Source organism: Pongo pygmaeus, chromosome 3, assembly GCF_028885625.2.
Source record: "Pongo pygmaeus isolate AG05252 chromosome 3, NHGRI_mPonPyg2-v2.0_pri, whole genome shotgun sequence".
NCBI classification, from domain to species: domain Eukaryota; kingdom Metazoa; phylum Chordata; class Mammalia; order Primates; family Hominidae; genus Pongo; species Pongo pygmaeus.
Window position 1 is genome coordinate 95,153,039 of NC_072376.2, and position 27,388 is coordinate 95,180,426.

The 27,388-nt window shown below is 38.0% G+C and overlaps 1 protein-coding gene across 50 annotated transcripts in view; it reads right to left on the reverse strand.

Moving 5' to 3' along the window:
* SEC31A (SEC31 homolog A, COPII coat complex component) overlaps nucleotides 1-27,388 on the reverse strand; it is a 75,699-nt gene that overhangs the window by 26,746 nt on the left and 21,565 nt on the right. For 11 of the 50 annotated variants that reach the window (XM_054486287.2, XM_054486252.2, XM_054486265.2 and 8 more), the window contains exons 8-20: nucleotides 26,902-27,001; nucleotides 23,773-23,934; nucleotides 23,417-23,569; nucleotides 20,706-20,942; nucleotides 19,668-19,742; nucleotides 18,888-18,926; nucleotides 17,987-18,064; nucleotides 14,064-14,139; nucleotides 13,325-13,503; nucleotides 11,276-11,402; nucleotides 9,945-10,090; nucleotides 7,803-7,976; nucleotides 5,151-5,324 (exon numbers count right to left, since the gene is read on the reverse strand). In XM_054486287.2, coding sequence (XP_054342262.1) covers nucleotides 5,151-5,324; nucleotides 7,803-7,976; nucleotides 9,945-10,090; nucleotides 11,276-11,402; nucleotides 13,325-13,503; nucleotides 14,064-14,139; nucleotides 17,987-18,064; nucleotides 18,888-18,926; nucleotides 19,668-19,742; nucleotides 20,706-20,942; nucleotides 23,417-23,569; nucleotides 23,773-23,934; nucleotides 26,902-27,001 — 1,720 coding nt within the window. Of the gene's footprint in view, nucleotides 1-489; nucleotides 583-5,150; nucleotides 5,325-7,802; nucleotides 7,977-9,944; nucleotides 10,091-11,275; nucleotides 11,403-13,324; nucleotides 13,504-14,063; nucleotides 14,140-17,986; nucleotides 18,065-18,887; nucleotides 18,927-19,667; nucleotides 19,743-20,705; nucleotides 20,943-23,416; nucleotides 23,570-23,772; nucleotides 23,935-26,901; nucleotides 27,002-27,388 lie in introns of all 50 variants that reach the window. The other 39 variants (XM_063663808.1, XM_063663809.1, XM_063663810.1 and 36 more) reach the window with 5 other exon arrangements.

Below are 27,388 nucleotides of genomic sequence, written 5' to 3' on the forward strand. Positions count from 1 at the left end.
GACAGATCCAAAGTAATAATTGCAATGAATGGCAAAAGATGCTAACAGCCTTTAAAAATATTTATGAAATGTCACCAGGATTTTCCATCTCTACTAATTTCCATCCACTACTCCACTCTGTAAATATAAGTATAAATGCCATAAAGGGATCTTTTGTTTCTCTTCAATTTCTGCAATGCTAAAAAAGGAAAAAGAAAGAAAAAAAAAAGTCTTCAGTAAAATCAGATTTAAGCCATTGTCAAAACCTTGGTTGGTGTTTTTGTAGTTCAAGTCAATTTAGAACTGCAAAAGAAGGAGAGGAAGGATAAGGAAATAAATTAATTGTGCTAAAAACTGCTTCTTGTATCCTAAAAGCATTAAAATGCAATAAGCAGGCAGATGGATGGGGAGTGGGAGTGAAAGAACTTGAGGAAGGTAAGTAGAGAACATATAACTATGTATATTTAGGTGAGCAGAATTCTGCTCAAAGAGGAATAATGAAGGATATACCTGTGTGTCAGAGGCACAGGCTGCAGGTGGATGGCTGGGAAGGGCAGTAGGAGTTTTGTTACTCCAGGTAGTGACAGTAGGGGCAATTCTAACCTGAATTGAACAAAGAAATACCAATCACAGAAAATAAAAAATGAAAACATTAAAAGAAGAAAAAAACCCCAAAAGGTATTAATAGCCAGATGCAAAGCCAAAGGTAAGATTGGCAAGATAACATACATTAGTCAGGCAACTGCTTTCAAGGTAGCTGGAATTCCCAAAAAAACAAAACAAAACAAAACAACAACAACAAAAACCACACAATCACAATGAAACAGGGAGAGGAAGGCAGGAGAAAAATCAATATGAAAACCTACATCAAAGCACAAGAACAATGCCATTCAAGCATCAAGTATAAGTGGGTAAAGTGAGGCTTTGTAAGTAGAGAAGGAAAAAAGACATTCCAGAAAAAAAAAAAGTAATTGAGTAAAAAAGTGATTTTTTTTGGAAGCATTAATAGTATTCATGCTACTACTAATCTACAAACACATTGGTATAAGCTCTCTTTTCTGGATTTCATTACAGCCACAAAAGTCATATTAGTCCAATATGAAGCTTAAAACTCATACAATCAGAGTATTAAAGCTGAATATTAAAGATCATCCAGTCTAATCCCCATCCTCTATCGCTGACAAAACCAAGGCCCAGAGAAGTGAAGGGACTGTACAACTCAATGGTGATTCCAGGTCGCCTGATTTCCAGGCCAGTATTTTCTATACTACACCATGTTGCTTGCCCTAGAGGCCATTGTTTTTTTTGTTTCTTTGTTTGTTTTTCCGAGACGGAGTCTCACTCTGTTGCCAGGCTGAAGTGCAGTGGCGCAATCTCAGCTCACTGCAAACTCCACCTCCTGGGTTCACACCATTCTCCTGCCTCAGCCTCCTGAGTAGCTGGGACTACAGGCGCCTGCCACCACGCCCAGCTAATTTTTAGTATTTTTAGTAGAGACGCGGTTTCACTGTGTTAGCCAGGCTGGTCTCGATCTCCTGACCTCGTGATCCGCCCGCCTCAGCCTCCCAAAGTGCTGGGATTATAGGCGTGAGCCACCACGCCCGGCCTGTTTGTTTGTTTTTTTAAGCCATCAAAATCTTTTTTGTCAAGTAAATCTTTGCAGAAACTCCAAAACATAAAAAAAAAAAAAATAATAATAATACAATTGACTCTTGAATAACATGGGTTTGAACTACTTGGGTCCACTTAGATGTGAATTTTTTTCAATAGAAGTTACACTGAGTGTGCCTGACTCTCCTGCCTCCCCTTCCACCTCCTCCACCTTTTCTCCCTCTGCCATCCCTAAGATATCAAGACCAACCCCTCCTCTTCAGCATATTCAATGTGATGACAAGAAGGAAGACTACTTCCACTTAATGATGAATATTAATGATGAATATTAAATATATTTTCTCTTCCTTATGATTTTCTTAATAACATTTTCTTTTTTCTAGCTTACTTCATTGCTTTTTTTGTTTGTTTGTTTCAAGACAGAGTTTTTTGCTCTTGTTGTTCAGGCTGGACTGCAATGGTGCAATCTCACCTCACTGTAACCTCCACCTCCCGGGTTCAAGCGATTCTCCTGCCTCAGCCTCCTGAGTAGCTGGGATACAGGCACACGCCACCATGCCAGCTAATTTTTTGTATTTTTAGTAGAGACAGGGTTTCATCATGTTGGCCAGGCTGGTCTCGAACTCCTGACCTCAGGGGATCCACCTGCCTCGGCCTGCTAAAGTACAGGGATTACAGGCGTGAGCTATCGCACCTGGCCTGCTTACTTCATTGTTAAGAATACGGTATATAATAAATACAACATATAAATTGTGTGTTAATGGACTGTTCATGTTATCAGCAAGGCTTCCAGTCATCAGCAGGCTAATTTTAGGGGTTAAGTTCTGGGGAGTGAAGTCATGGATTTTCAGCTGCATGCAGGGTCGGTACCCCTAACCCACATGGTTCAAGGGTCAACTGTAAAGGCAAAGCTGCGCTGGTCAAAGTGGAAGTGGAAGTCCTCCTGATCTGGCCTCTCTCATCCCCTTGCCTCTGCTTGTTAACACTGCATTAAAACCACAAGCCACTGTCCTCATTCATTCAGTACATCTTAAGCTTTAATCAAGAAAATCACTGCTTTATTTATGATTCACTTTGTCTTTTCCTACAAGTATAAGATTGGTAAATCAAAGTATAACAAATCTTTCAATGTTTTTATCTTTTTCCAGAAAGATAAAGCTAAGGACATAAAGAGCAAATATTCTCTTTTCCTAATGTAGAGCTTGCCTTGCTTCAGTACCATGACAGGAAGCTTGGTTTAACAAGATGCTTGGGAGCTCTAATCCCAACTTGGCCGGTAATCAGCCATTCAATGCTGAGAAATTCAAGCTCTGCGTCTTCAATTCTGGTGGGTTGCTTGACATCTCTGCTTCTCAGTTTTCCCAGCCATCATCTGTTCTGCCCTACCTATGTCATAGACTTTCTAAGTCTAGTGCAATCTCCATGAAGGGGGGAATTTAGTCTATTTTGTTCATAAATATACCCCCATAGCAGCCAGAGCAATGCCAGGCACTCATGGCAGGGTCTCAAAAAAATATTTGTCAAATGAATGAAAAAAGTCAAAATAGAGAGTATTCTACAGAGTTAACAGTTACATTCAAATGTAATCTATCCTGATTAAGTAACAAACAAAAACATAACAGACAAAAGGGCATTAATTTTTTTTGTTTTTCAAGATTTTATATTTACTTTTGCTATAACAAAATGTAAAAAGACTCCATCAATCCTATCAGCAATTTGTTCTATTTTAAAATAGGCAGAGTATCTATTAACTTTGCTATCAATCAAGACCATTTATTACCTATGGAAAAAATATTCTTCATTTAAGTACATGAAGGTTATCTGCTGGTCTGGAAATATGGAAGTTTCCATGTGAGACAGTAAAAGATAGTAAGAAGCCACATTTTATGACACCAAACATTTGGTAATTTAAATAAAATTATTAGTTCTTTTCACATTCCACATAATCTAAAACTTCACAAACCTTTGGTCATTCATTTTTCTCTAATATCTAAATTGTCCAAAAAAAAAAAAAAAAGTCTGTATTCTGGATACACTTTACTGTGCAAATAGAGAGTACACTAAGCCTAAACCTATACTAATGATTAAGAATACTCAAAAAATACTGTTGCGGGAAGTCAGGGACCCCAAACGGAGGGACCGGCTGAAGCCATGGCAGAAGAACGTGGACTGTGAAGATTTTATGGACATTTATTAGTTCCCCAAATTAATACTTTTGTAATTTCTTATGCCTGTCTTTACTGCAATCTCTAAACATAAATTGTAAAGATTTCATGGACACTTACCACTTCCCCAATCAATACCCTTGTGATTTCCTATGCCTGTCTTTACTTTAATCTCTTAATCCTGTCACTTGAGGAGGATGTATATCATTCCAGGACCCTGTAATAATTCCGTTAACTACAAAAATTGTACAGCATGTGTGTTTGAGCAATATGAAATGTGGGCACCCTGAAAAAAGAACAGGATAACAGCAATTGTTCAGGGAATAAGAGAGAGAACCTTAAGCTCTGACCGCTGGTGAGCCGGGCAGAACAGAGCCATATTTCTCTTCTTTCAAAAGCAAATGGGAGAAATATTGCTGAATTCTTTTTCTCAGCATGGAACGTCCCTGAGAAAGAGAATGCGCACCTAGGGGTCTCTGAACTGGCCCCCCCGGGGCATACCTGTCTCTTATGGTTGAGACTGCAGGGGTGAAATAAACTCCAGTCTCCCATAGCACTCCCAGGCTTATTAGGAAGAGGAAATTCCTGCCTAATAAATTTTGGTCAGACCGGCTGATCTCAAAACCCTGTCTCCTGATAAGATGTTATCAATGACAATGGTGCCCAAAACTTCATTAGCAATTTTAATTTCACCTCGGTCCTGCGGTCCTGTGATCTGGCCCTGCCTCCACTTGCCTTGTGATATTCTATTACCCTGTTAAGTACTTGATGTCTGTCACCCACACCTATTCGTACACTCCTTCGCTTTTTGAAAATCCCTAATAAAAACTTGCTGGTTTTTGTGGCTTAGGGGACATCACGGATCCTACCAATGTGTGATGTCTCCCCCGGAAGCCCAGCTTTAAAATTTCTCTCTTTTGTACTCTGTCCCTTTATTTCTCAAGCCAGCCGACGCTTAGGAAAATAGAAAAGAACCTATGTGATTATCGGGGCAGGTCCCCCCGATAAAACACTATCTTCTAAAAATACTTATAAAACAACCAAATCACCAAGATTGTTCCTGCTACTTTACAGCTTGTTAGATGAATCAAATAGAAATTTCAATAGTAGATGTACATGTTTAAGTGAACTTTAAGTGACAGAGAAATAGAACAAATCTCCCTAGAGAGCTTAAAACCAATTCATATTTAAAATATAATCTGTTTGACCAAATGAGAGAGACGATTTCAAAAAGCAGATCACAAATACGTCAAGAATCTAGAAAATAGATCTATTATAACAATATATTGTCTAGTTTTACCATATCAGAGAAGGTCTCCTGCTGAACAAATGAAAACCACCAATTTGAAGAGAAATACAAAAGTGTTCCTACTTCATCTGGACCATATCACTCACATGGGGATAATATTGTTGAGTTTGAACTCTTGGCATCTGGTGGTGGCCAGCAACTGGTCCAGGCCTGCCCTTGGGCAGCTGCTGTTCCTCGTATGGAATTTTAGGTGATTCATGTCCTGCTACAGGCTCTCCTTGTGCTCTACAAAGTCTGTCACGAAGCTGCATGATATTTGGCTAAAAAGGAATGGAAAAACAGCAGACTGTTAAGAGTTCACCCAGGTATACGACAGCATGTTAATTTTCTTAATCAGATTATTCATCAAGATATCCCTTTTTGTTCATAATGCTGGGTATTATACAATAGACCCTGACACACAGATTTGACATTGTGCTTTCTACTACTCAAGACTGGCACCAAAGGTCCATGGCATACAGTGCAACTTGTAATTTAACTGAGGCAGAGTTCTGAATTATACCTACCTCATGGTTACTATGCAAGACCAATATCACTTATCATTACTATTCTTTTGATGTTTTCTTGTGGTTACCTAATGCTCATAAATTACAAAACTACTTTAAAAACTATAACTAAGGCCAGGCGCAGAGGTTCATGCCTGTAATCCCAGCACTTTGGGAGGCCGAGGCAGGCAGATCATGAGGTCAGGAGATTGAGACCATCCTGGCTAACACGGTGAAACCCCGTCTCTACTCAAAATACAAAAAATTAGCTGGGCGTGGTGGCGGGCACCTGTAGTCCCAGTTACTCGGGAGGCTGAGGCAGAAAGAAGAATGGCGTGAACCCAGGAGGCGGTGATTGCAGTGAGCTGAGAACACACCACTGCACTCCAGCCTGGGCGACAGAGCAAGGCTCCGTCTCAAAAAAACAAAAAAAAAAACAAAAAAAAAAACACTATAACTAAAAGAGGCCACCAAAGAGAATCAACTACTAAAGATGGTTATTAAAGAAAATGGTGATTTAAGAAAGAGATGAAAATGTTAAAAGAGATTTTTGAAATAAAGATTAAGATGTGAAATTCAGATCTGTAGCTCATACAGATCTACATGCATAGAGACTTAAAAAAGTATGAGGTGACCATATATATGCTCTAAGTATTAACAAATAACAAAAAGGCAATGTGTTAAAATGTTTCAGCAAGATTTTAGTATCTTTAAAAATTATACATTCCTATATATTTGTTAAAGGTTTAAAGGGATCATTTAAATGTTTTAGGCATATTTTATTTGCCTTTTACGGGGGAGAATTATATATTACAATGCTATCACAAAGTCTCAGGACATATTCCCCCCACCAAAAAAGGCAGGGTCTACTGAGATAAGTAGGAAACAACATCAAAATTATGCTTTTTGGCCTAAAGAATGTTCTCTAAAGTCCAAAAAAAAAGCATGAAGAATAATGTATAGAAAATGGATGTGCTTATAAATGGTACTGAAAATGAATTAATCTTAAGCTAGATGAGCTACGGGTCTTAAAGCAAATTAGTCTTAAGATAAAGGTTCTTATAATATATCTCAATATAACTATTTACTTACAACTTTTTACTTATTAGGTAAAAAGTCTTAACAAAACTAGTATGCCAAAGTCACCATAAAGGAAAAGATTATGTATCAGCTATTCTATCTAACATTCCCGTCAACAATTCAGAAAAAAATGAGATGGATCTTACAGCTAAGTGTATACAAAACCAACTACAGAATCATACCTCCATAGTCCTGGAGAATATTATGTGCTTTTACTCAATGAAATTTATCAATAATTCTCTAAAACAGACAAAATACTAAAAACAATTGACTAAAAAAATACATAAAAAACAGGATAAAGTGATTAATAAAAAAGTATAGAGACAAGACAGTATCTGCAAGGCTCAAAATCAAGCTCCATCCGACATAAAATGCAGATACATTCTTGTGGAAAAGTTTCCTCAAACCTCACCCATACTTTTACCCATGCTCCATGACTGGGTTTGGGTTCCCCTTTATTGTGTTCCACAGCACCAATACCCTTATCACAGTACTTATATCACACTTTTGGAATCCCATGTTTACTTGTCCATAGCCAAATTGAGTTTGGAGGCTTCCTAGAGGAAGGATCTTGGCAATCTTATTCACCATTCTATACCCACTTGTTGAATTGAATTGCAACAAGTATAGTTTTCCCCAAGTTTTATTGTGCAATAAGTAAGGACAATCTAATTAGTTCCCTCTGCTCTGAATACATAAAAATATACTTGCCCACAGATAGTATCAAACTAAAATGGCATACAGAATGAACTTCAATACTATCAGGGATGGAACATATGGGATTTTAAAAATGTTAACAACTCCATTTGTTTGATTAAACATTAACATTTATAGCTTTTTGACATAAAAGATTCCTACAAAGAACTTTGTATGAAGAATCAGCATTTGGCTTTAGAAATAAAAAGTTGGTCTTTTCCCTATTCATTTTCCTAAAATACTATGTCAGTACAAAGAAATCTATCGCACTGCAAGATTATTCTATCTCTCTAACACAGCTTAGATACACCTAAAATGATCCCTGAAGAATTGTCAATAACATTTACCTGCAGTCAGGTTACAGAAATCCAACTGCTCCAAAACATTCTACCTACTAATATGTTTACGTCTAATGCTAAGTGTTATCTACTGGACTCACCTTACTCAAACATTACAAAAATGGTCAATTCTAATTACCTGGTTGGTGTTGTCAGGAAGAAAAGCCAAGGCTGCAGCAATACTGCCCTGAGCTGCCAACAAATTGGCATACTGACTCATCTTCGCAGCCAAGAGAACTCCTACAGTACTAGTGTCCATGGCTTGAGTGAGTTGCACAGCTTTTCGCAGGATAACAACTTTCTCAATCAGATCCTAAATGAAAAAAATGAGTAACAAATAGAAATATCAAGACCATGTATGAGAGGAAGCAGGAAAAGACCAAGAGTTACTAAGATTTCTAAAACCCACTAAAAGTATAGTACCTGTTATCATCCCTCTTAGAAAAGTACAGCCATTATTTAGGTAAGTGAAAAAGTAGTAAGGAGGAAGAAGGCCTCTTACTTACAGATAGGATAGGATAGGAAGGTTACCACCTTTTCCTAAATATCCTTAAGCTACCAGATACTTGCCTAGTGAGCTAAAACAAGCAAATACTCAAAGTGAAAATGACAGGCAGGTGTCTAAAGGTAGAAACTGTGTTCTAGCCTGTATGGGAGGAACTATGAATGAAAATATCTGATATGGTTTGGTTGTGTCCCCACCCAAATCTCATCTTGAATTCTAGCTCCCATAATCCCCATGTGTCATGGGAGAAACCCAGTGGGAGGTAATTGAATCATGGGTCAGGTTTTTCCAGTGCTGTTCTCTTGATAGTGATCTGATGGTTTTATAAAGGGCAGTTCCCCTGCACATGCTCTCTTGCCTGCCACCATGTAAGATGTGCCTTTGCTCCTCCTTCACCTTGAGCCATGACTGTGAGGCCTCCCCAGCCATGTGGAACTGTGAGTTCATTAAACCTCTTTTTCTTTATAAACTATCCAGTCTTGGGTATTTCTTCATTGCAGTATGAAAATGGACTAATACAACATCACACCATCTATCCTATAAAAATAGTACTACTATGAGGTGACCCATAGACAGAGGCATGTGATTTCCAAAGGAGTTTATCATTTTAACTCAAAGCTCTCATGTGCCATTCAATACCAAATCTTTCCACAATGGGGAGCTATGCTTCTGTTAGAAAGCATAAGGATAGCCTACCTTTCTGCCTTTCCTAAGTGCATAAATCCAAAAGGGTAAAACAAGTGTTTTTCTCTCAGAAGCTCTTACAAGGAAAACCTTAATTTCCTACCTATATTTTTTTTTGTTTCAATAGAGTGATCTCTAAAGCACTGACTCTACTGAGAAAATCTCTTTCCAGAAAGAGAAATATTATATGGTAAAATTATCATAAGACTCTTTGATTCAAATACTTAGAAAAAAATATCTAATATATAGTTAGTGCCTGAGAATAGTCTCCACATTTTCTACTTCCTCTCTTGCTTGTGTATTGGTGTCACATGGCAGTGGTCCCCAACCTATTTGGCACCAGGGACTGGTTTCGTGGAAGACAATTTTTCCACAGGTCAGCAAGGGGGATGGTTTCAGGATAAAACTGTTCCACCTGGCCTGTTCCATAAGGTATTAGGTTCTGATAAGGAGGATACAACCTAGATCCCTTGCATGCACAGCCCACATCAGGGTTCGTGCTCCCATGAGAATCTAATGCCACCACTGATGTGAAAGGAGGCAGAGCTCAGGCAATAATGCTCGCTCACCCACCACTCACCTCTTGCTGTGAGTCCAGGTTCCTAAGAGGCCACAGACTGGTACTGGTTTATGGCCTGGGGGTTGGGGACCTCTGTTACATGGGATTCCATTTACCTCTCACTTTCATTTTCCCTTAACCATAAAGATTCTCTATTGGTATTAGGGATGCCTCCTATTCCTTCACCCACATTGCTTCTTTCTTTGCTCATGGCAGGCAGAGCCACTGGAAGCAGACAGAGGAGCACACAGAAAAAGAGGTAAACCCTAGCGCTGTTTTCAATCCTCCTGCCACCTATTTCCCCCAATAAACTCACAAATCACAACCACGATTTTACAACAGCTGCAACCCCATTTTCCTATCCTATCATCTCAAACTTTGCTTCTTCAAAGATAGCAATAAATGCATATAATTATCTAGCAAAAGAAGTTCTTGAATGTATAGAAGAAATGAACTTATGGATTATAACTTGATGATAAGTAGGGTGAAAGACAACACTAAAAATTAAGTGCCTTTTGTTTCAAAGATACTACCTGAAGTGACAAAGGGTGGCTTCCATCTTGAGCTTTAGTCCAACATGCAACTAATTTCTCTACATTCCCTGCACAAATATAGCAGAGACATGCTTGAGTCTGCAGGAGGCTATCTCCTTCATTTTCAAGCCTGGTTCCCAAAAGATCTGTAAGTTAAGAGGAAAATAAAATAAGATTATACCCAAGGCAATCTGTATATGAGGTTGTGAGCAGCTAAATAATATTTTCAGAGGCATGGATTAAGCTTCATAACCAATGAATAGCATAGAGAAACAAAATCCCTCTAAATGCTCAGTAAATATGCATTTGTTAAATGAATGGGAATGAAAAATCGTATATAATAAATGATTTTACAAAACTATTATCTAACTGTACAACTAATTTTTATTAATTAAATCAGAAAAACAATAAATGAGAACAACATTTGAACAAAAAAACCCTAAAGGCATATTTGGAATAGATTTATCAATGGTAGCTAAGTCTAGTATAAATTACTTATAAAAATGCAGTTATGGCTGGGCGTGGTGGCTCATGTCTGTAATCCCAGCAGTTTGGGAGGCTGAGGCGGGCAGATCAGCAGAGGTCAGGAGTTCAAGAGCAGCCTGGACAACATAGTGAAACCCTGTCTCTACGAAAAATGCAAAACTAGCCAGGCATGGTGGTGCATGCCTATAATCCCAGCTACTTGGGAGGTTGAGGCAGGAGAATCACTTGAACCCAGGGGACGGAGGTTGCAGTGAGCCAAGATTGTGCCATCGCACTCCAGCCTGGGCAATGAGAGCAAAACTCCGTCTCCAAAAAAAAAAAAAAAAAAAAGCGGTTAGTATCTTGTAATTTTTATATTCTTATAATTCTTTCAAGGCAGCAAATGGCTATTTGTTTTTATACTAGTAGCCTTCAGCTTTTCTTGCAAATATTTATTCCTCAGCCACCAGTTTAGTCATGGTCTATAATGGTAATTTCTACTCTAATGTTATCATTATTAATTTTATCATAGCTAACATTTATTAAGTGAGAGCTACTTATGGTCTATTTTACAGATGAATAAACTGAGGCTTAGAAAGTAGTTTTTCCTAGATCATACAGCTAAGTAGCAGAGGCAAGATTCCAACTCTTGTCTGTCTGAAACCAAAATCACTAAAAGATTAAAAAAAAAGAGTAGGTATGAAGATGTATTTAATAAATCTGAGAAAGGCACTGAAAGGAGAACTTTTTCTTTTTTGTGATTTGCAGATTTTAAAAAGTTTCTAATAAAATTTGTCATTTAAGTTTATTTACAATATACTCTGCCACGTATGTAAATGCAGTTAAATATAAAGCACATCTCTTACCACAAAGGGCTGAAAATTCATCCGGCTTTGCATAAGTCAATACTGCAGCTAAAGCCTCTCTCCAATTTTTAAGATCACAAGACTCAACAATCTCTTTCCAGTTCTTCATCACCACTGCAGTGATGAGCTTGAGAAAGGAAAACAAAGGAAGAATTAAAAGTCTTTAACATAGCAATAAAAATTAATTCTGGCTAATTAATCGTGTCAAGTATTTCATGCCAAATGCAGCAGCAAAATGAAGTATATTTTTGAATCAAATGACATAATAATGGTATTATTGTTCTTCAAGAAACAACAGCAACAACAAAAACAACTGACAACATATTTCATAAAGTGCTGAGAAGGAAAAATATAAGGTGCTATCAGAACCTTTAATAGAAAGGCGTGACCTGGTCAGATGGATCAGGAAAAACTGCCCAAGCATGTAGACTTTTCACATGTGATCTGAAGGACAAGCAGGAATTAACTTCATCAAGAAGGAAAAAGCCTTCCAGGCCAAGGGAACGACAGATGCAAAGTTCCAGTGAGAAAGGAACATGCAATGAGTAAGGGAGGAACTACAAGGCAGCCACTGTGGCTAAAAGATAACAAAGAAGAGAGTGAGATGAGATGAGGCTGATAGGACTCAATACTGGTACAACTTTCATGAAAACTAATTTCGATAAAAATTACTTTTTTTATGATGTAGAAATAACATCAAGTAGCCACAAAAAAGAACGAGATCATGTCCTTTGCAGGGACATGGATGGAGCTGGAAGCCATTATCCTTAGCAAACTAACACAGGAACAGAAAACCAAATACCGCATGTTCTCACTTACAAATAGGAGCTAAATGATGAGAACATGTGAACACATGGAGGGGAACAACACACACTGGGGCCTATTGGAGGGTGGGAGGAGAGAGAGAATCAGAAAAAATAATTAATGGGTCCTAGGCTTAATATCTGGGTGATGAAATAATCTGTACAACAAACCTCCATGACATGAGTTTACTCATAAATTGGTTAGATATAACAAACCTGCACATGTACCTCTGAACTTAAAATAAAAGTTAAATTCCTCTTCTATGACTACAGTTCAATTTAAATAATCAGAAATTTGTACAAGTCTTTAGGCACAACGAAGGTGTTTATCACTATATAAACAAGGGTGTTTATTTCTATTTGGAAAATACTGGAAACTACCTAAACGTAACAAAATAAGGGAAACATTACATCTTCTTACCATGAAATATTATAGAGCAATTAAAATTTTGGTTTTTTTTTTGAGACGGAGTCTTGCACTGTTGCCTGGGCTGGAGTGCAATGGTGTGATCTCGGCTCACCGCAACCTCTGCCTCCGAGGTTCAAGCGATTCTCCTGCTTCAGCCTCCCTAGTAGCTGGGATTACAGGTGCCCGCCACCACACCCGGCTAATTTTTTGTATTTTTAGTAGAGACAGGGTTTCACCATGTTGCCAGGCTGGTCTCGAACTCCTGACCTCGTGATCCACCCACCTCAGCCTCCCAAAGTGCTGGGATCACAGGTGTGAGCCACTGCGCCCGGCCGCAATTAAAAAATTTAATAAGGCCAGGCACAGTGGCTTACGCCTGTGATCCCAGCACTTTGGGAGGCCAAGGCGGGCGGATGACCTGAGGTCAGGAGTTCGAGACCAGCCTGACCAACATGGTGAAACCCCATCTCTACTAAAAATACAAAAATTATCTAGGCATGGTGGCGGACGCCTGTAATCCCAGCTACTTGGGAGGCTGAGGTAGGAGAATCACTTGAACCTGGGAGGTGGAGGTTGCAGTGAGTCAAGATCATGCCACCAGACTCTAGCCTGGGTGACAGAGCAAGACCCCGTCTTTAAAATTATTAATATATACAGAAACAACAAAACTAGAATAATCATGCCAAAATGCCAACAACTATTTCCAGGTCAAGGAGTTATGAATGAGCTTTTAAAATTCTTTACTGGTTTCTGCATTTCAGTTATCTATAATAACTATGCATTGTTTTTATAATTAGAAAGATAAATACATTATTGCTTATTTTTAAAATAACATACCCTGGTAATTTTGCTTTGGGATTTTGCAAAGTATTTTTTCTGGGTTCGAGCCAAGAGTTCTTGTCCACCTGCTATGGCCAATATAATGGCATCAGCCATGCGGTTATCATGTAAACAAAGGTCAACAGCACTCTCAAAATTGCCCGTCAGCAAAGCCTGAGTAATTAAACCATCAATGTCTGCAACAAGAAAATAATACAACCAAGTTAAATAGAGTTTTTGTTACCAAAACCAACAACAAAGTACTACATCTATCAATTTTTATATATACACATGAATGGAGACCACAACACTAATTTCTGATTACTAGTGGATTAATTTCTAACACAAGGTATTGATATTTATGGAAGAGGTCTATAGAAATATGCTGAGATACATATAAAATACTACGTTTTCCAGACTGCTTTAACTGGATTATCAAAGATCACTGAGGTGTCTGAACACACCAGCCTTCCCAAGGCACTGATTACATATACTGTACTAAAGGAAAAGTGAGCTCTTTCTCACACTCTACCACCTGTGATAAAACTTTTTTTTTTTGAGACAGCGTTTCACTATGTTGTCCAGGATAGCCTCAAACTCCTGGGCCCAAGTGATCCTCCTGCCTCAACTTCCCAAGTAGCTGGGACTATAAGCATGCACCACAGCACCTGACTTGAAGCATTTTAACTTAAATGCAGGAACTATTTGTTTTCCGATGGTTAAAAAAAATTAGAAATCAAAACCAACAAGTACTTACCCCCACTGACAGAGATATTAAATGTTCCTCCAGATGAGGGTAGAAATTCAGATTCTTCTTTTTCCTCTTTAATGTGCTAAAGAGATGAAAAAAGCAACAATTTAGCCAGAATAAAACTGTAGAATGACTTACTGAAAAAAAAATTTATACATGATTCTTCATCTACAGAGTAGATGACATACCAAGTTATTCCAGAAAAGTTCTCAGATCCAAATTTACACTAAGATCTATGACTTCCCTAAATATTACCTCCCATTATATAATCATAAATAAAATCCAAGGTCATGAAGAATAATGGTTAAACAGGCTGGGCACAGTGGCTCACGTCTGTAATCTCAGCACTTTAGGAGGCCAAGACGGGCAGATCACTTGAGGTCAGAAGCTCGGGACCAGCCATGCCCAACATGGTGAAACCCCATATCTACTAAAAATACAAAACTAGCCGGGCATGGTGGTGCGTGCCTGTAATCCCAGCACTTTGGGAGGCTGAGGTGGGTGGATCACAAGGTCAGGAGATCAAGACCATCCTGGCCAACATGTTGAAACCCCGTCTCTACTAAAATACAAAAAATTGGCCGGGCGCCGTGACTCATGCCTGTAATCACAGCCCTTTGGGAGGCCGAGGCAGGCAGATCACGAGGTCAGGAGATCAAGACCATCCTGGCCAACATGGTGAAACTCTGTCTCTACTAGAAATACAAAAATTACCTGGTGGCGGTGGTGTGCACCTGTAGCCCCAGCTATTTGGGAGGCTGAGGCAGGAGAATCACTTGAACTGGGAGGCGGAGGTTGCAGTGAGCTGAGATTGCACCACTGCACTCCAGCCTGGCAACAGAGTGAGACTCTGTCACAAAAAAGAAAAAAAGTACACTATTAAACAAACTAACATGTACATATTCATTACTGGTATCTCAGTAATGAAGCTGAAGAATCTTTGTTTTCTTAGGTAACTATGAGTGGCTCAAAATACTGAAAATATATTATTTATTTATTTATTTATTTATTTAATTTTATTTTTTGAGACAGAGTCTCGCTCTGTCACCCAGGCTGGAGTGCAGTGGTGCGATCTCGGCTCACTGCAAACTCTGCCTCCTGGGTTCACACAGTTTTCCTGCCTCAGCCTCCCGAGTAGCTGGGACTACAGGTGCCCGCCACCACGCCCGGCTAATTTTTGTATTTTTAGTAGAGACAGGGTTTCACCGTGTTAGCCAGGATGGTCTCAATCTCCTGACCTCGTGATCTGCCCTCCTCGGCCTCCCAAAGTGTTGGGATTACAGGCGTGAGCCACCACTCCAGGCTGGAAAATATATTTTTAAATTATACTATTTTTAAATTTTAAAACAAACCTACTTTTACACATCTAAGAATTCCTGTCCACTGGATTTGATTATAAAGTGTTTTTGTTTTAACTGAATCATAAAAAAAAATGAAAAAAAAAATCACTTGGTACCCATAACATAAAAGTAATATAAGTACATTATTTATTAATACACTTAAATTCAAGTATACATTTCGTGTTCACTCAAATTAGTCATACCTGGAACAGTGGGTTAGTCTGGTAAAAATATACACAGTTCTGTTACAAATTTCTGAGACTACCTGCAAGACTGATTAAAAATAAATTCAATGCTTTCTTTAGAAGAAATATAATAAAGGCATTTTGCTGGCAAATTAATTTTAGATGCTTTCTCTCCCATGCATAAAAATTCAAAATAAGACAAAAATATATCAGAGATTAGAGATAAATTTTTAAAGAAAAACACAGCTTTCTTACATGAGATGAAATATCTATCTTCTGTGCTATGTTATCTACACATCTGAATGTAAATATCTAGTATTCAAGTTCAGTGGCATTTTAGAACTGGGTAATTTTAATGCAGAATACAGCACTGCACCATCTGCAAATATGCTTAATTATTAATGTTGACTATTACAGGAGAATATCTATAACCCTAATTCCCTTTCCCCAACTAAAGAGAAGCATTTGGAATTTAAAAACTCAAAGAAATTAACAATTTAAGTTATTCACATTAAAGAATAAATCAGAGACACTGATCGAATTACATTCATTAACAAACTTGCATAAAAATACTTTTTTTTTTTTTTTGAGACAGGGTCCCGCTCTGTCGCCCAGATTGGAGTGCAGTGGCGCATTCTCAGCTCACTGCAAGCTCCGCCTCCTGGGTTCATGCCATTCTCCTGCCTCAGGCTCCCAAGTAGCTGGGACTACAGGTGCCCACCACAACACCCGGCTAATTTTTTGTATTTTCAGTAGAGACGGGGTTTCACTGTGTTAGCCAGGATGGTCTTAATCTCCTGATCTCGTGATCCACCTGCCTTGGCCTCCCAAAGTGCTGGGATTACAGGCATGAGCCACCGCACCCGGCCACTTTTCTTTTTTTAAACTCATTATTTCTCAAATTTGCTTTCTAGAAACAATTTATCCTTATTTATGGGCTTCTGAACTAGATATAAGGTCAAAAAATGCACAATTTATTAGGTATTGAGTGCCTTCAATGTATAAGCTACTATGAAACAAATAGCTCATTAAGACAAAGGGGAAGATTTCACCTCCTTAAACACATTTTTTCAAAGAACCAAAAGTACACATTGATGACTACTATTTCATTAAATGCATATTTTTCTTACCTATTATTCATGAGTGCATTCCCAAATGATCTTCTATTTGATAATACATAGTCTAGTTGTACATAAATGAAAGTACATTTCTCTGTCTTTACAATTCTGTCTAAATATTCTCAAAATTAGTTCTTTTCTTTTTTAAATCAGACAGGGACTTGCTCTGTCACCCAGGATGGAATGCAATGGTGCGATCATAGCTCACTCCAACCACGAACTCTTGGGCTTAAGTGATCCTACCTCAGCCTCCCTAATAGCTAGGACTACAGGCATGTGCCACCATGCCTGGCTAATTTTTTATTTTTATTTTTTAGAGATGGGGTCTCACTCTGTTGTCCATGCTAGTCTTGAACTCATAGCCTCAAGTGATCCTCCCACCTTGGCCTCCCAAAGTGCTGGGATTACAGGCATGAGCAAACATCATGCCTGGCCTAGTTCAAAGTTTTAGTAAGATTTTATCCATATCCTTTATTCCCTTGTTAATTAAACTCTAGGAGATCCACTTTTAAGGAGAATGATTTTTGCAATCATCTTGTAATAGACTAAATTTACTGAATTATTTTTATAACTTAGTAAAAAATTATACATAACATTCCATAGTCAAGACATCATAAAGAACAATGAAAAAGCCAAAGATGAGATGAGAAGAACTTGTTGATTAATTTTCCAAGATGAAATAAAGTTAGAAAGCAAGAAAAGTAAATTACAGATTTGTTCATTAGTGGTTAAAAAAAAAACACCCAGAAAATTAAAAGTAAAAATTAATGATGTAACTCTGCGTTCAAGGACTCTTCTTAATTATTTACAAAAATTATCAACTAAGGACACATTTATTGAAAATCATGACAATAAGTTTAGTAAAGTATCTTTTACTTCAACTCCATGTTCAGTACTAATTCAGAGGCCTATGCCACTGATAGTTGGCCCAAAATTATAGGCCAAGAAAAACATTAACTTTACATGCAATGCAATGCAATGAGGATGTCTGAATAAAATCTCTTTTCAGTTTGACATCCTGATAGTCATCTGACCAAATTATGTTAATCTCACGTCAATTGTTAGTTTTAAACCATATAATCCAGAAACAAGGTTGGAGAACTAGAGTCTGGAGATGATACATCTGTCAGTATAGGTAAATAGATTCCTATACTAAACATCTCAAAGAAAACAATTTATTTCAACTTTATTTTGCCTTAAGTAGTCAAGAAAATTTTCCTTATTTTAATGTGAGATACACAAACATCACAAATTTGTCCAATATAATATGAAAAAAAAATAAGTACCTCTCCCAAGAGCTGCTCTTCAGCAGCAGGGCTCTCCTCCCCATCACTCTGTGCTACTTGGTCAGAGTCTTTAAGAGCCTTTGGTACACAAAACAATTACAGGGGAAGGTGAAGAATGTAGCATTAAAAGGCTATTAGTGAACCAGGAAGACAAAAGACCCAACCAACAACATTCAGAGCTAGTTTAATCATAAGAAGCAACAGTGAGTAAATTTATTTGAGAAACACCATTAGAGGAAAAGCAAAGAACTATTACTGCTAACACTTTCCCATTCTTTTTTTTTTTTTTTTTTTTTTTTCTTTTTGAGACTGAGTCTCACTCTGTCGCCCAGGCTGGAGTTCAGTGGCACGATCCCGGCTCACTGCAACCTCCACCTCCCAGTTCAAGCAATTCTCCTGCCTCAGCCTCCCAAGTAGCTGGGATTACAGGCGTGAGCCACCACACCCAGCTAATTTTTGTATTTTTAGTAGAGACAGGGTTTCACCATGTTGGTCAGGCTGGTCTCGAACTCCTGACCTTGTGATCCACCCGCCTCAGCCTCCCAAAGTGCTGGGATTACAGGCATGAGCCACCACGCCCAGCCCACTTTCCCATTCTTTCCTACCAATTCTTTTTTTTCCTGGCCAAAAAAAAAAAATTTATCTTAAGTATTTGAGTAGTCATTAATTCTGTTTTTCCTCCTTTACAAAATTTAAATATGTATGTCAAGAGAAAGGAATGCTCTACCAGCTAAGCTCATGCTATTTTAAAATGAGAATTATTAACTTATTAAAATATCTAGAATAAACATTTATTTTTATACCATAAAGCATAAAACACAAATTTCTTAAATGATATTTTCTTCTTTGTTATGACCTAGCCGAAGTTTTAGAAGGTAGCTATTTTTAAAGGCCTTCTTACCACATTGGCTCCATCCACTTTGTTCAAGGCCAAAGCAATCTGAAATAAAAATAACAGCTCACCTACTACATGGAATTCTATTTCAGAGCATCCAACAAATGTTCACCTCTTGCTTCTCACCGGCGAAAATCCACAAAAGTTCTTATAGGAATAGTATGTTTAAAAAAACAATAAAAGCTATGCAGAACTGGTTCTCCATGGTTCTAGCTTCTTTTACATGGAAGTAATTAGAAATAATCCAACAATCATTCTATTTCCTCATTTTTTGCCATCAGGCATGCAAGTAAAACTTTCATATCAATCTCTTAATAAGCCTAAAAAAGTTACAGCCTCAAGAAGTTTAGACTACTAATAAAGTTAAATATAAAACTCTACAGGAGTGAGCAAAGACATAGCCACTCAGCAGTGGGGTTGTGATGTGATCTTAGTTCTGCCTGACATCAAAAGAGCACTAATCTTGAATATGCACTTAGAGTGCACAGTATACCTCTACCACACATGCAACAACCTGCAATGCTATAGAAAACTCTAGCCATTTCCAAAGAATGATGAAGGGCTAATACAAGTTACATAGTCATTTATCAATATGTATTCAAAACTCTGGCAACCACTGTGGGTAATGATAGAGAACAAGAAAAAGAAAAAGGAAAAAACGCTAGCAACCAAACACAAATTATTATTAAATGTTTATTGGGTGACTTGAGATAATCCGTGTACAACTTTATTTTTTAAAAGTATGATTCATAAATAGCATGCCACCTAACTTTCCCAAAAGTTTACCTTCTTTCCTAGATCTTCTTTTCTGTATCCTAGAAGTTCAAGGTATTTTCCACGAGAATCATCCTCAAAGTTTACCTTTTAAAAAAAAAGACATATTCTTAAAACAAAGATGTACATTTAAAGGCCGAATTTTTATAAGAATGAATCAAATTCCAAAGAGAATTATTAAAAATATCTGAAGTCTACATTCTAAAGATTCACTGTTAGAAGGAATCCAAAGAATAGTGGGTTTTTTGGTTTTTATTTGGAGACCCAGCCTCAGGAGGTCCTGAGAACATGTGCCCAGAATCATTTCTTTTTAAATAAGTTGTTTTTTAATAGTAAATATACTAGTAATTAATTATCCTGGTTGAATAAAGCTTACTTTTGAACAGTAATTTTTGTAAATACAAACTTACGTCCAAAGGTTAAACTGATACAAAACTCAAACTACGTGGAATATTCTATGTCCTAAAATTCTTTCCCAAAATTATTACAAAATATAAATGCTTTAATTTTAGACTTTAACCTAACTGTATTCAAGACTGCTTTACCTTTGAAAAATCAGTACTGTATAAAGAAATAGACATTCCAGTGGAGGCAAAAGGACCAACCAGGAAATTCTATTTGTTATTCTATTCTAACTCCTCTTAAAGTAAAAGGAAAAATGCCTCCAACCTCTCTCCTCTATTCCTCTTCCTCTTTTTCCATTTTCCTTAACTAGATCTACTATAGATATTAAATATTCTATGTTTTCATTATAGTAAACTCTGCTCATCTTCAAAATAGGTGTGCTGACTATGTCGCTCTCCTCTAAACAGATCTATTTTTTTTTTTTTTACTTATTAAAAATGTATTTCGTATTACACTTTTCAAAGTAGAGAAGAAAAAACTCTGGACATAGGTTGTATGCTCTTTATAAGGCTTCTTAATTTCATAATGAATTGCTGAAATCACACTTTTTCAATTGTTTCTTTAATAGGAAGACAGATTTAGAATATAAAGGAACAGTTAAATTTGCAGATAATGAAATAATATAGCTTTAAATAGCAACTTTACCTTCAAAAAGGACCACACATTTTTCTCAAATTCAGTTTGAGAAGCATCAATTTTTTTTTGGCAATAACTGATAAATCCTTGTGACTGCACAGCCTGCTGAAGTTGGTCTGATCGGCTGAGGAACTCCTTTTCTGTTACAACTTGACTAATGAACACATGGTGCTGCTGCTGCTGCTGCTCAGCTCCCTGATGAGAAGGCATTCTGACATTCTCAAATGTAACCAGTTTGCCTCCAAACTATAAAAGAGAGAATGAACAAACTCAGTGTTAACCCAAGGATATGGCCAAAAAAAGTGCTTATAAAGTGGCCTAAACAGATAATCTGGATGAAATTAGTTGATACGACCTCTCAGGCACCACAGTCTGATACCACTTCAATTTCTGTTCCAGATAAAATGTACTTTTTTGTTTTTGTTTTTGTTTTTTTTTGAGACAGAGTTTCGCTCTTGGTCACCCAGGCTGGAGTGCAAAGGTGGGATCTTGGCTCACTACAACCTCTGCCTCCTGGGTTCAAGTGATTCTCTTGCCTCAGCCTCCCGAGTAGCTGGGATTACAGGTGCCGGCCACCATGCCTGGCTAACTTTTGTATGTTTAGTAGACAGGGTTTCACCATGTTGGCCAGGCTGGTCTTGAACTCCTAACCTCAAGTGATCCACCCAGATAGAGAAGACCAGACAGGACGATGAGAAGATTAAGTAGATCCAAAGAACAGACTTACGAGTGACATAAAACATATTCAAAGGTCCATTTTAGGAAGATTAATCTTGGAATACGTAGTAGAGATTAGAGGGGAAAAAGACAAGCAACAAATATGAAATCAAGCTATTAGAAGTCTGGCATGAAAGAATTAGGCAAAGTACCAGCAATGTAAAAGGAAGAAACAAACAAACAAACAAAAAGTGCTAGAGAGGATGCGGAGAAACTAGAACTCTTGTGCACCATTAGTGAGAATGTAAAATGGTAAAGCTGCTATAAAACGGTATGGAGGTTCTTCAAAAACTTAAAAATAGAACCATCCTATGATCCAGCAATCCCACTTCTGGGTATATGTCCCAAAAAACTGAAAACAGGATCCCAAAATGATAATTACAAACCCATGTTCATCACAGCATTTATTCACAATAGCCAAAAGGTAGAAGCAACCAAAATGACCATCAAATGAATGGATAAAGAAAATGTGGTATATATATACAATGTAATATTATTTAGCCTCTAAAAAGAAGTAAATTCTGTCATGCTACGACACAGATAAACCTTGAGGACATTAAGCTAAGTAAAATAAGCCAGCCACAAAAAGACAAGTACTGCACGATTCCATTTATATGAGTAATTTAAAGTAGTAAAACTCCTAGCAACAAAGTAGAATGTGGTTACCAGGGATTCAAGGGAAAGAGGAAATGGGGAGCTGTTGTTCAAGGGCACAGAGTTACAGTTTTGCAAGATGAAAAAGTTCTAGAGATCTGTTGCACAACAACGTGTATATAGTTAACACTACTGTAGTATATATTTAAAAATGGTTGTAGTGTATATTTAAAAATGGTTAAGATAGTAAATTTTATATTATGCATTTTTTACAATTAAAAAGAGCTGGCAATTAAAAAGGAAAGCTAAAAGGATAAAGAGGAGGGAGGACACTCCCTGCAAAAAGAAAAGAAAAGAAAAAGAAGGGAGGGAGGGAGGGAAAGAGAGACAGAGGGAGGGAAAGAAAGAGGGAGAGAAGGAAGACAAATTTTAAAAAAAGGGAGGAGGGCCGGGTGCAGTGACTCATGCCTGTAATCCCAGCACTTTGGGAGGCCAAGGCGGGTGGATCACCTGAGGTCAGGAGTTCAAGACCAGGCCAGTCAACATGGTAAAACCCCATCTCTACTAAAAATACAAAAACTAGCCAGGTGTGGTGGCACATGCCTGTAATCCCAGCTACCCAGGAGGCTGAGGCAGGAGAATCGCTTGAACCCAGGAGGCGGAGGTTGCAGTGAGCCGAGGTTGTGCCACTGTACTCCAGCCTGGACAACAGAGTGAGACTGTCTCAAAAAAAAAAAAAAAAAAAAAAACCGGGGAGGGGAGGAATATAAAGTGTTGGCTACACAACAACAATGTAAATGTACTTAATGCCATTGAACTGTACATATATATATATATATTTTTTTTTTTCTGAGACAGAGTCTTGCAGTGTTGCCCCGGCTGGAGTGCAGTGGCATGATCTTGGCTCACTGCAAGCTCTGCCTCCCAGGTTCATGCCATTCTCCTGCCTCAGCCTCCCAAGTAGCTGGGACTATAGGTGCCCACCACCACGCCTGGCTAATTTTTTGTATTTTTTTTTAGTAGAGACAGGGTTTCACTGTGTTAGCCAGGATGGTCTCGATCTCCTGACCTCGTGATCCGCCCTTCTTGGCCTCCCAAAGTGCTGGGATTACAGGCATGAGCCACTACGCCCGGCCTGAACTGTATATTTAAAAATTGATAAAATTATCAATTTTGTGTATGGATAAAATGATCAATTTTGTGTATATTTTACCATGATTTTTAAAAAAGGGAAAAAAAAGAGTAGGTTCCAATTTTTCAGAGAAACCATTTTGAATGATGAAATACCCACAAATACATCTCAAATCCCAACTTAAACCCCGATTTCTTCCATCAGAGTGACCCTATAATAACACTTTGGTATAAAAAGTCCTTTGTGCCTATGGCCCATAAAAACAAAATCCACCTACTGAAAAAGAAGCACCAACAGGCCTTCGAATCCACTTGGGCGGCTTCTTCAGAGGCAGCACTATACTATGCTGAGCAGTCTGCTGTGGAATTTGTAACGGAGGAAGGGGCTGTCCTGTGCCAAAGGGATCAAGATTCCCAAAAGATGATGAAAGCTAAAAAAGATAATAATAATAATAACATGAGAATCTGACCATACACAAACTATCTTTCATTTTTTCCAGTCATATCCAAAAAAATTTTTGATCACAATTGTCCAATTAACCAGCATTGTTAATCAGTGAAGTCATTTCAAAATATTACACAACACATACTTTTTTCAGGCATTATAATAGAAAACTTTAACACTTCCTATTACCTTGTCAACTTGTTTCTGTCTTAAACCATCTGTGCTTCCTCCCATGATAGAATAAACACTGATACGCCCATCAAACGAAGCAGCTGATAAGACAGCAGGATTTCGGGGACACCACTGAATATCGAAGCACCACTGTGTGTTAGTGGGAAGTTCATATAACACCTAGGCCAACAAAAAACAAACAACAAAACTCAGAAAATGGTATGGCCACTTTGTAACCAAAACACCTGAATGAATGTGGTCAACAAGTATAGCTAAATTGAACATTTTTTTGTAGAAAGTATCTTTAGCCAGGAAAAAGAATACTAAGATTTTTTAAAGTGCAAGAATGATCCATTATGATGACCTATTCTGATTAACAGGAATGCAACTTAAAATTTCAATCAGATTTGAATAAACACATTTTAAAAACTGAGGCTTTTCTGTGTTCAAAATAATGGATGCATTTGAAAGAACAGCACACTCTATTAGAGTCAACATTTATTTTTTTTTTGAGACAGGGTCTCGCTCTGTTGCCCAGGCTGGAGTGCAGTGGCAGCAACCTCAGCTCACTGCAACCTCCACCTCCTGGGCTCAAGCAACTATTCTGCCTCAGCCTCCCGAGCAGCTGGGATTACAGGTGCCCATCATCATGCCCAGCTAATTTTTGCATTTTTAATAGAGACAGCATTTCACCACATTGGCCAGGCTTGTCTTGAACTGCTGACCTCAAGTGATCCGCCCGCCTTGGACTCCCAAAGTGCTGGGATTACAGGCGTGAGCCACCGCACCCGGCCTAGAGCCAACTTTTTAAACTCTAAAAGATTAGTGATGTCCTGTCCAATTGTTTTTGTCTGGTAAGACCCAAACAACAACCATATTTAGGTTACTTGAGGATCAAATTTTAAAATCAATCTTGAGAAGGAAGAAGTCACTAAGAAATCTGACTTTTAATCACGAGAGAAAATATGTACTATACACACCCTTCCTATCACTGCAGAATCCTAACAGAATTCGGCATTAACAGCTTCCGTTAGAAAGAAAATGACAGAGAAAGAACTATAGAAAATGACCTATATGAGGCTGGGCATGGTGGTTCACGCCTATAATCCTAGCACTTTGGTAGGCTGAGGTGGGCAGACTGCTTGAGCCCAGGAGTTCAAGACCAGCACGGGGAACATGGCGAAACCCCATCTCTACAAAAAAATACAAAAAATTGGCCAGGCACGGTAGTGCATTCCTGTAGTCCCTGCTATCTGGGAGGCTGAGGTGGGAGGACTGACTGAGCCCAAGAGGTCAAGGTTTCAGTGACCCGTCATGGTGCCACTGCATTCCAGCTTGGGAGACACAGCAAGACCCTGACAAAAAAATAATTAATAGTACTAAAAAAAAAAAAATAGAAAATGGCTTATATGAAACCTTTACAATGTAATGCTTGTTGTGAACTCAAAGTTAGTATGGTGGTTATGTAGAAGCAACATCTTAGGACTTTATGATAAGTCAAATGAACTTAACTCTGGCTTCATGTGACCTTCTTTTTCCTTTTTCTTTTTTTTATTTTTGAGACAGGGTCTCACACTGATGACTAGGCTGGAGTGCAGTGGCGCAATCACAGCTCACTGGAGTCTTGACCTCCTGGGCTCAACCCAGCTAATTTTTGTATTTGTTGTGGAGATGGGGTTTCGCCAGCCTGCCTTGCCTCCCAAAGTGCTGAGATTACAGGTGTGAGCCACCACACACGGCCCACGTGACATTTAAAATGTTCCATTTTATTAAAAAATAGAATTAATCGAAAAGGTATTTAGCCTGCTCACGTGTTTGGTATTTATTTTGTTTGATAAGATATGTGGCTTGATAAAACTTAGATCATTTATCTATCCTTTATTTGCATTTGAACAAAATCCAATTTTTTATTATTTATTTATTTAATTATTTATTTATTTATTTATTTATTTTTTGAGACGGAATCTCGCTCTGTTACCCAGGCTGGAGTGCAGTGGCGCGATCTGGGCTCACTGCAAGCTCCGCCTCCCAGGTTCATGCCATTCTCCTGCCTCAGCCTCCCTAGTAGCTGGGACTACAGATGCCTGCCACCACGCCCAGCTAATTTTTTTGTATTTTTTTTTTTTTTAGTACAAACGGTGTTTCATTGTGTTAGCCAGGATGGTCTCGATCTCCTGACCTCGTGATCTGCCCGCCTTGGCCTCCCAAAGTGCTGGGATTACAGGTGTGAGCCACCGCACCCAGCCAACAAAATCCAATTTTTTAGTTGTAGCATGTACTAAAAGTCTCTTCCTTCAAAGTCCAAGCACACACAACTAATCACAGGCAAAAACTCATCTAATTAAATTATATTACAGAGAAAATGATAACAGAATAGTAAGTTCCATGAATTTTGAATTTACTTGGCAAGGCACAGTGTAAAATTAAGATTTTTGTTATTCGTCCTACAAATGATACGTGGTAAAATTTATTAATTTTTTTCTCGTCTCCCCTAACGTTAATGATTCTATTATTCTCACATTGTTACATCCACAACTCTTAAACCAGAAACCAAATAACTAAAGGGCTTGTTTTAATTTTAACAATATAGATGAAAACTTATCGAAGACACTCTTTATTTTTATTAGCATTCCATCAAACTACATAAGCACTAGCAATAATCTACCTTCACATAAAAAAGGTAAAAATATAAAAGCTATAATCTATATTCTTGCTTTATCATTCAGAAGAGAGATTGGAAAACTGTATCTACCAATTTCCAGAAGTGAAAGAGTATCCTCAGGAATGGTAAAGCAGGCAAAAGATGCAAGCCTTGAACAATCCTACATCGAAGATACTGATTCCCACAAACCACATGTGAAATAAATCAAAGTATTTCTGAGTCTAGGTAATAAACACATTATTGGAAATGAGGATGAGATGGTTACTAGTTTAAAATATACTATTTCAATTACTGATTTTTCTGGTTAAAAAGCTGAGTTTAGATTATGTTCCTGATAAAATTGCTGCCAAATAAACACTGCACACACACCTCCACATACTTTTCACATAGTAATCCACTAAAGAATCCACATAGAAAATTTCTTATGTAGCCAGAAGTAACATACTACAAGGGCTACAAGGTTGAGAAACATTGCCTCCCCATACCTCTCCTGTGTTTGGATTGGAGCAGAGAATCTTAGCATCTTTTCCACAGCTCAGTAACAATTCAGGATCTGCCATGCTCCAAGCAATTGCCAAAATCCCCCTATAAAAAACATAAAGGAACAAGGAAATTTTTAATCTTGAGAAAACCAAAGCTCAACTATTTCTGCCTAGGTTTTGTAGATTCACACACTGTTAACAGAAATACAATTAAATGCAAGAGTTTCAATGCCGGGCGTGTTGGCTCACACCTGTAATCCCAGCTACTCAGGAGGCTGAGGTAGAATCACTTGAACCTGGGTGGTGGAGGCTGCAGTGAGCTGAGATTGCGCCACTGCACTTCAGCCTGGGCAACAGAGTGAGTGAGACTCTATCTCAAAAATAAAATAAAATAAAAAAAGAAAAACAAAAAAAGAAATAAAAATAAAATAAATGCAGTATTTTCAGAGGCAACTTAGTAACGTATATGCTATCTGATCATTACAAAGAC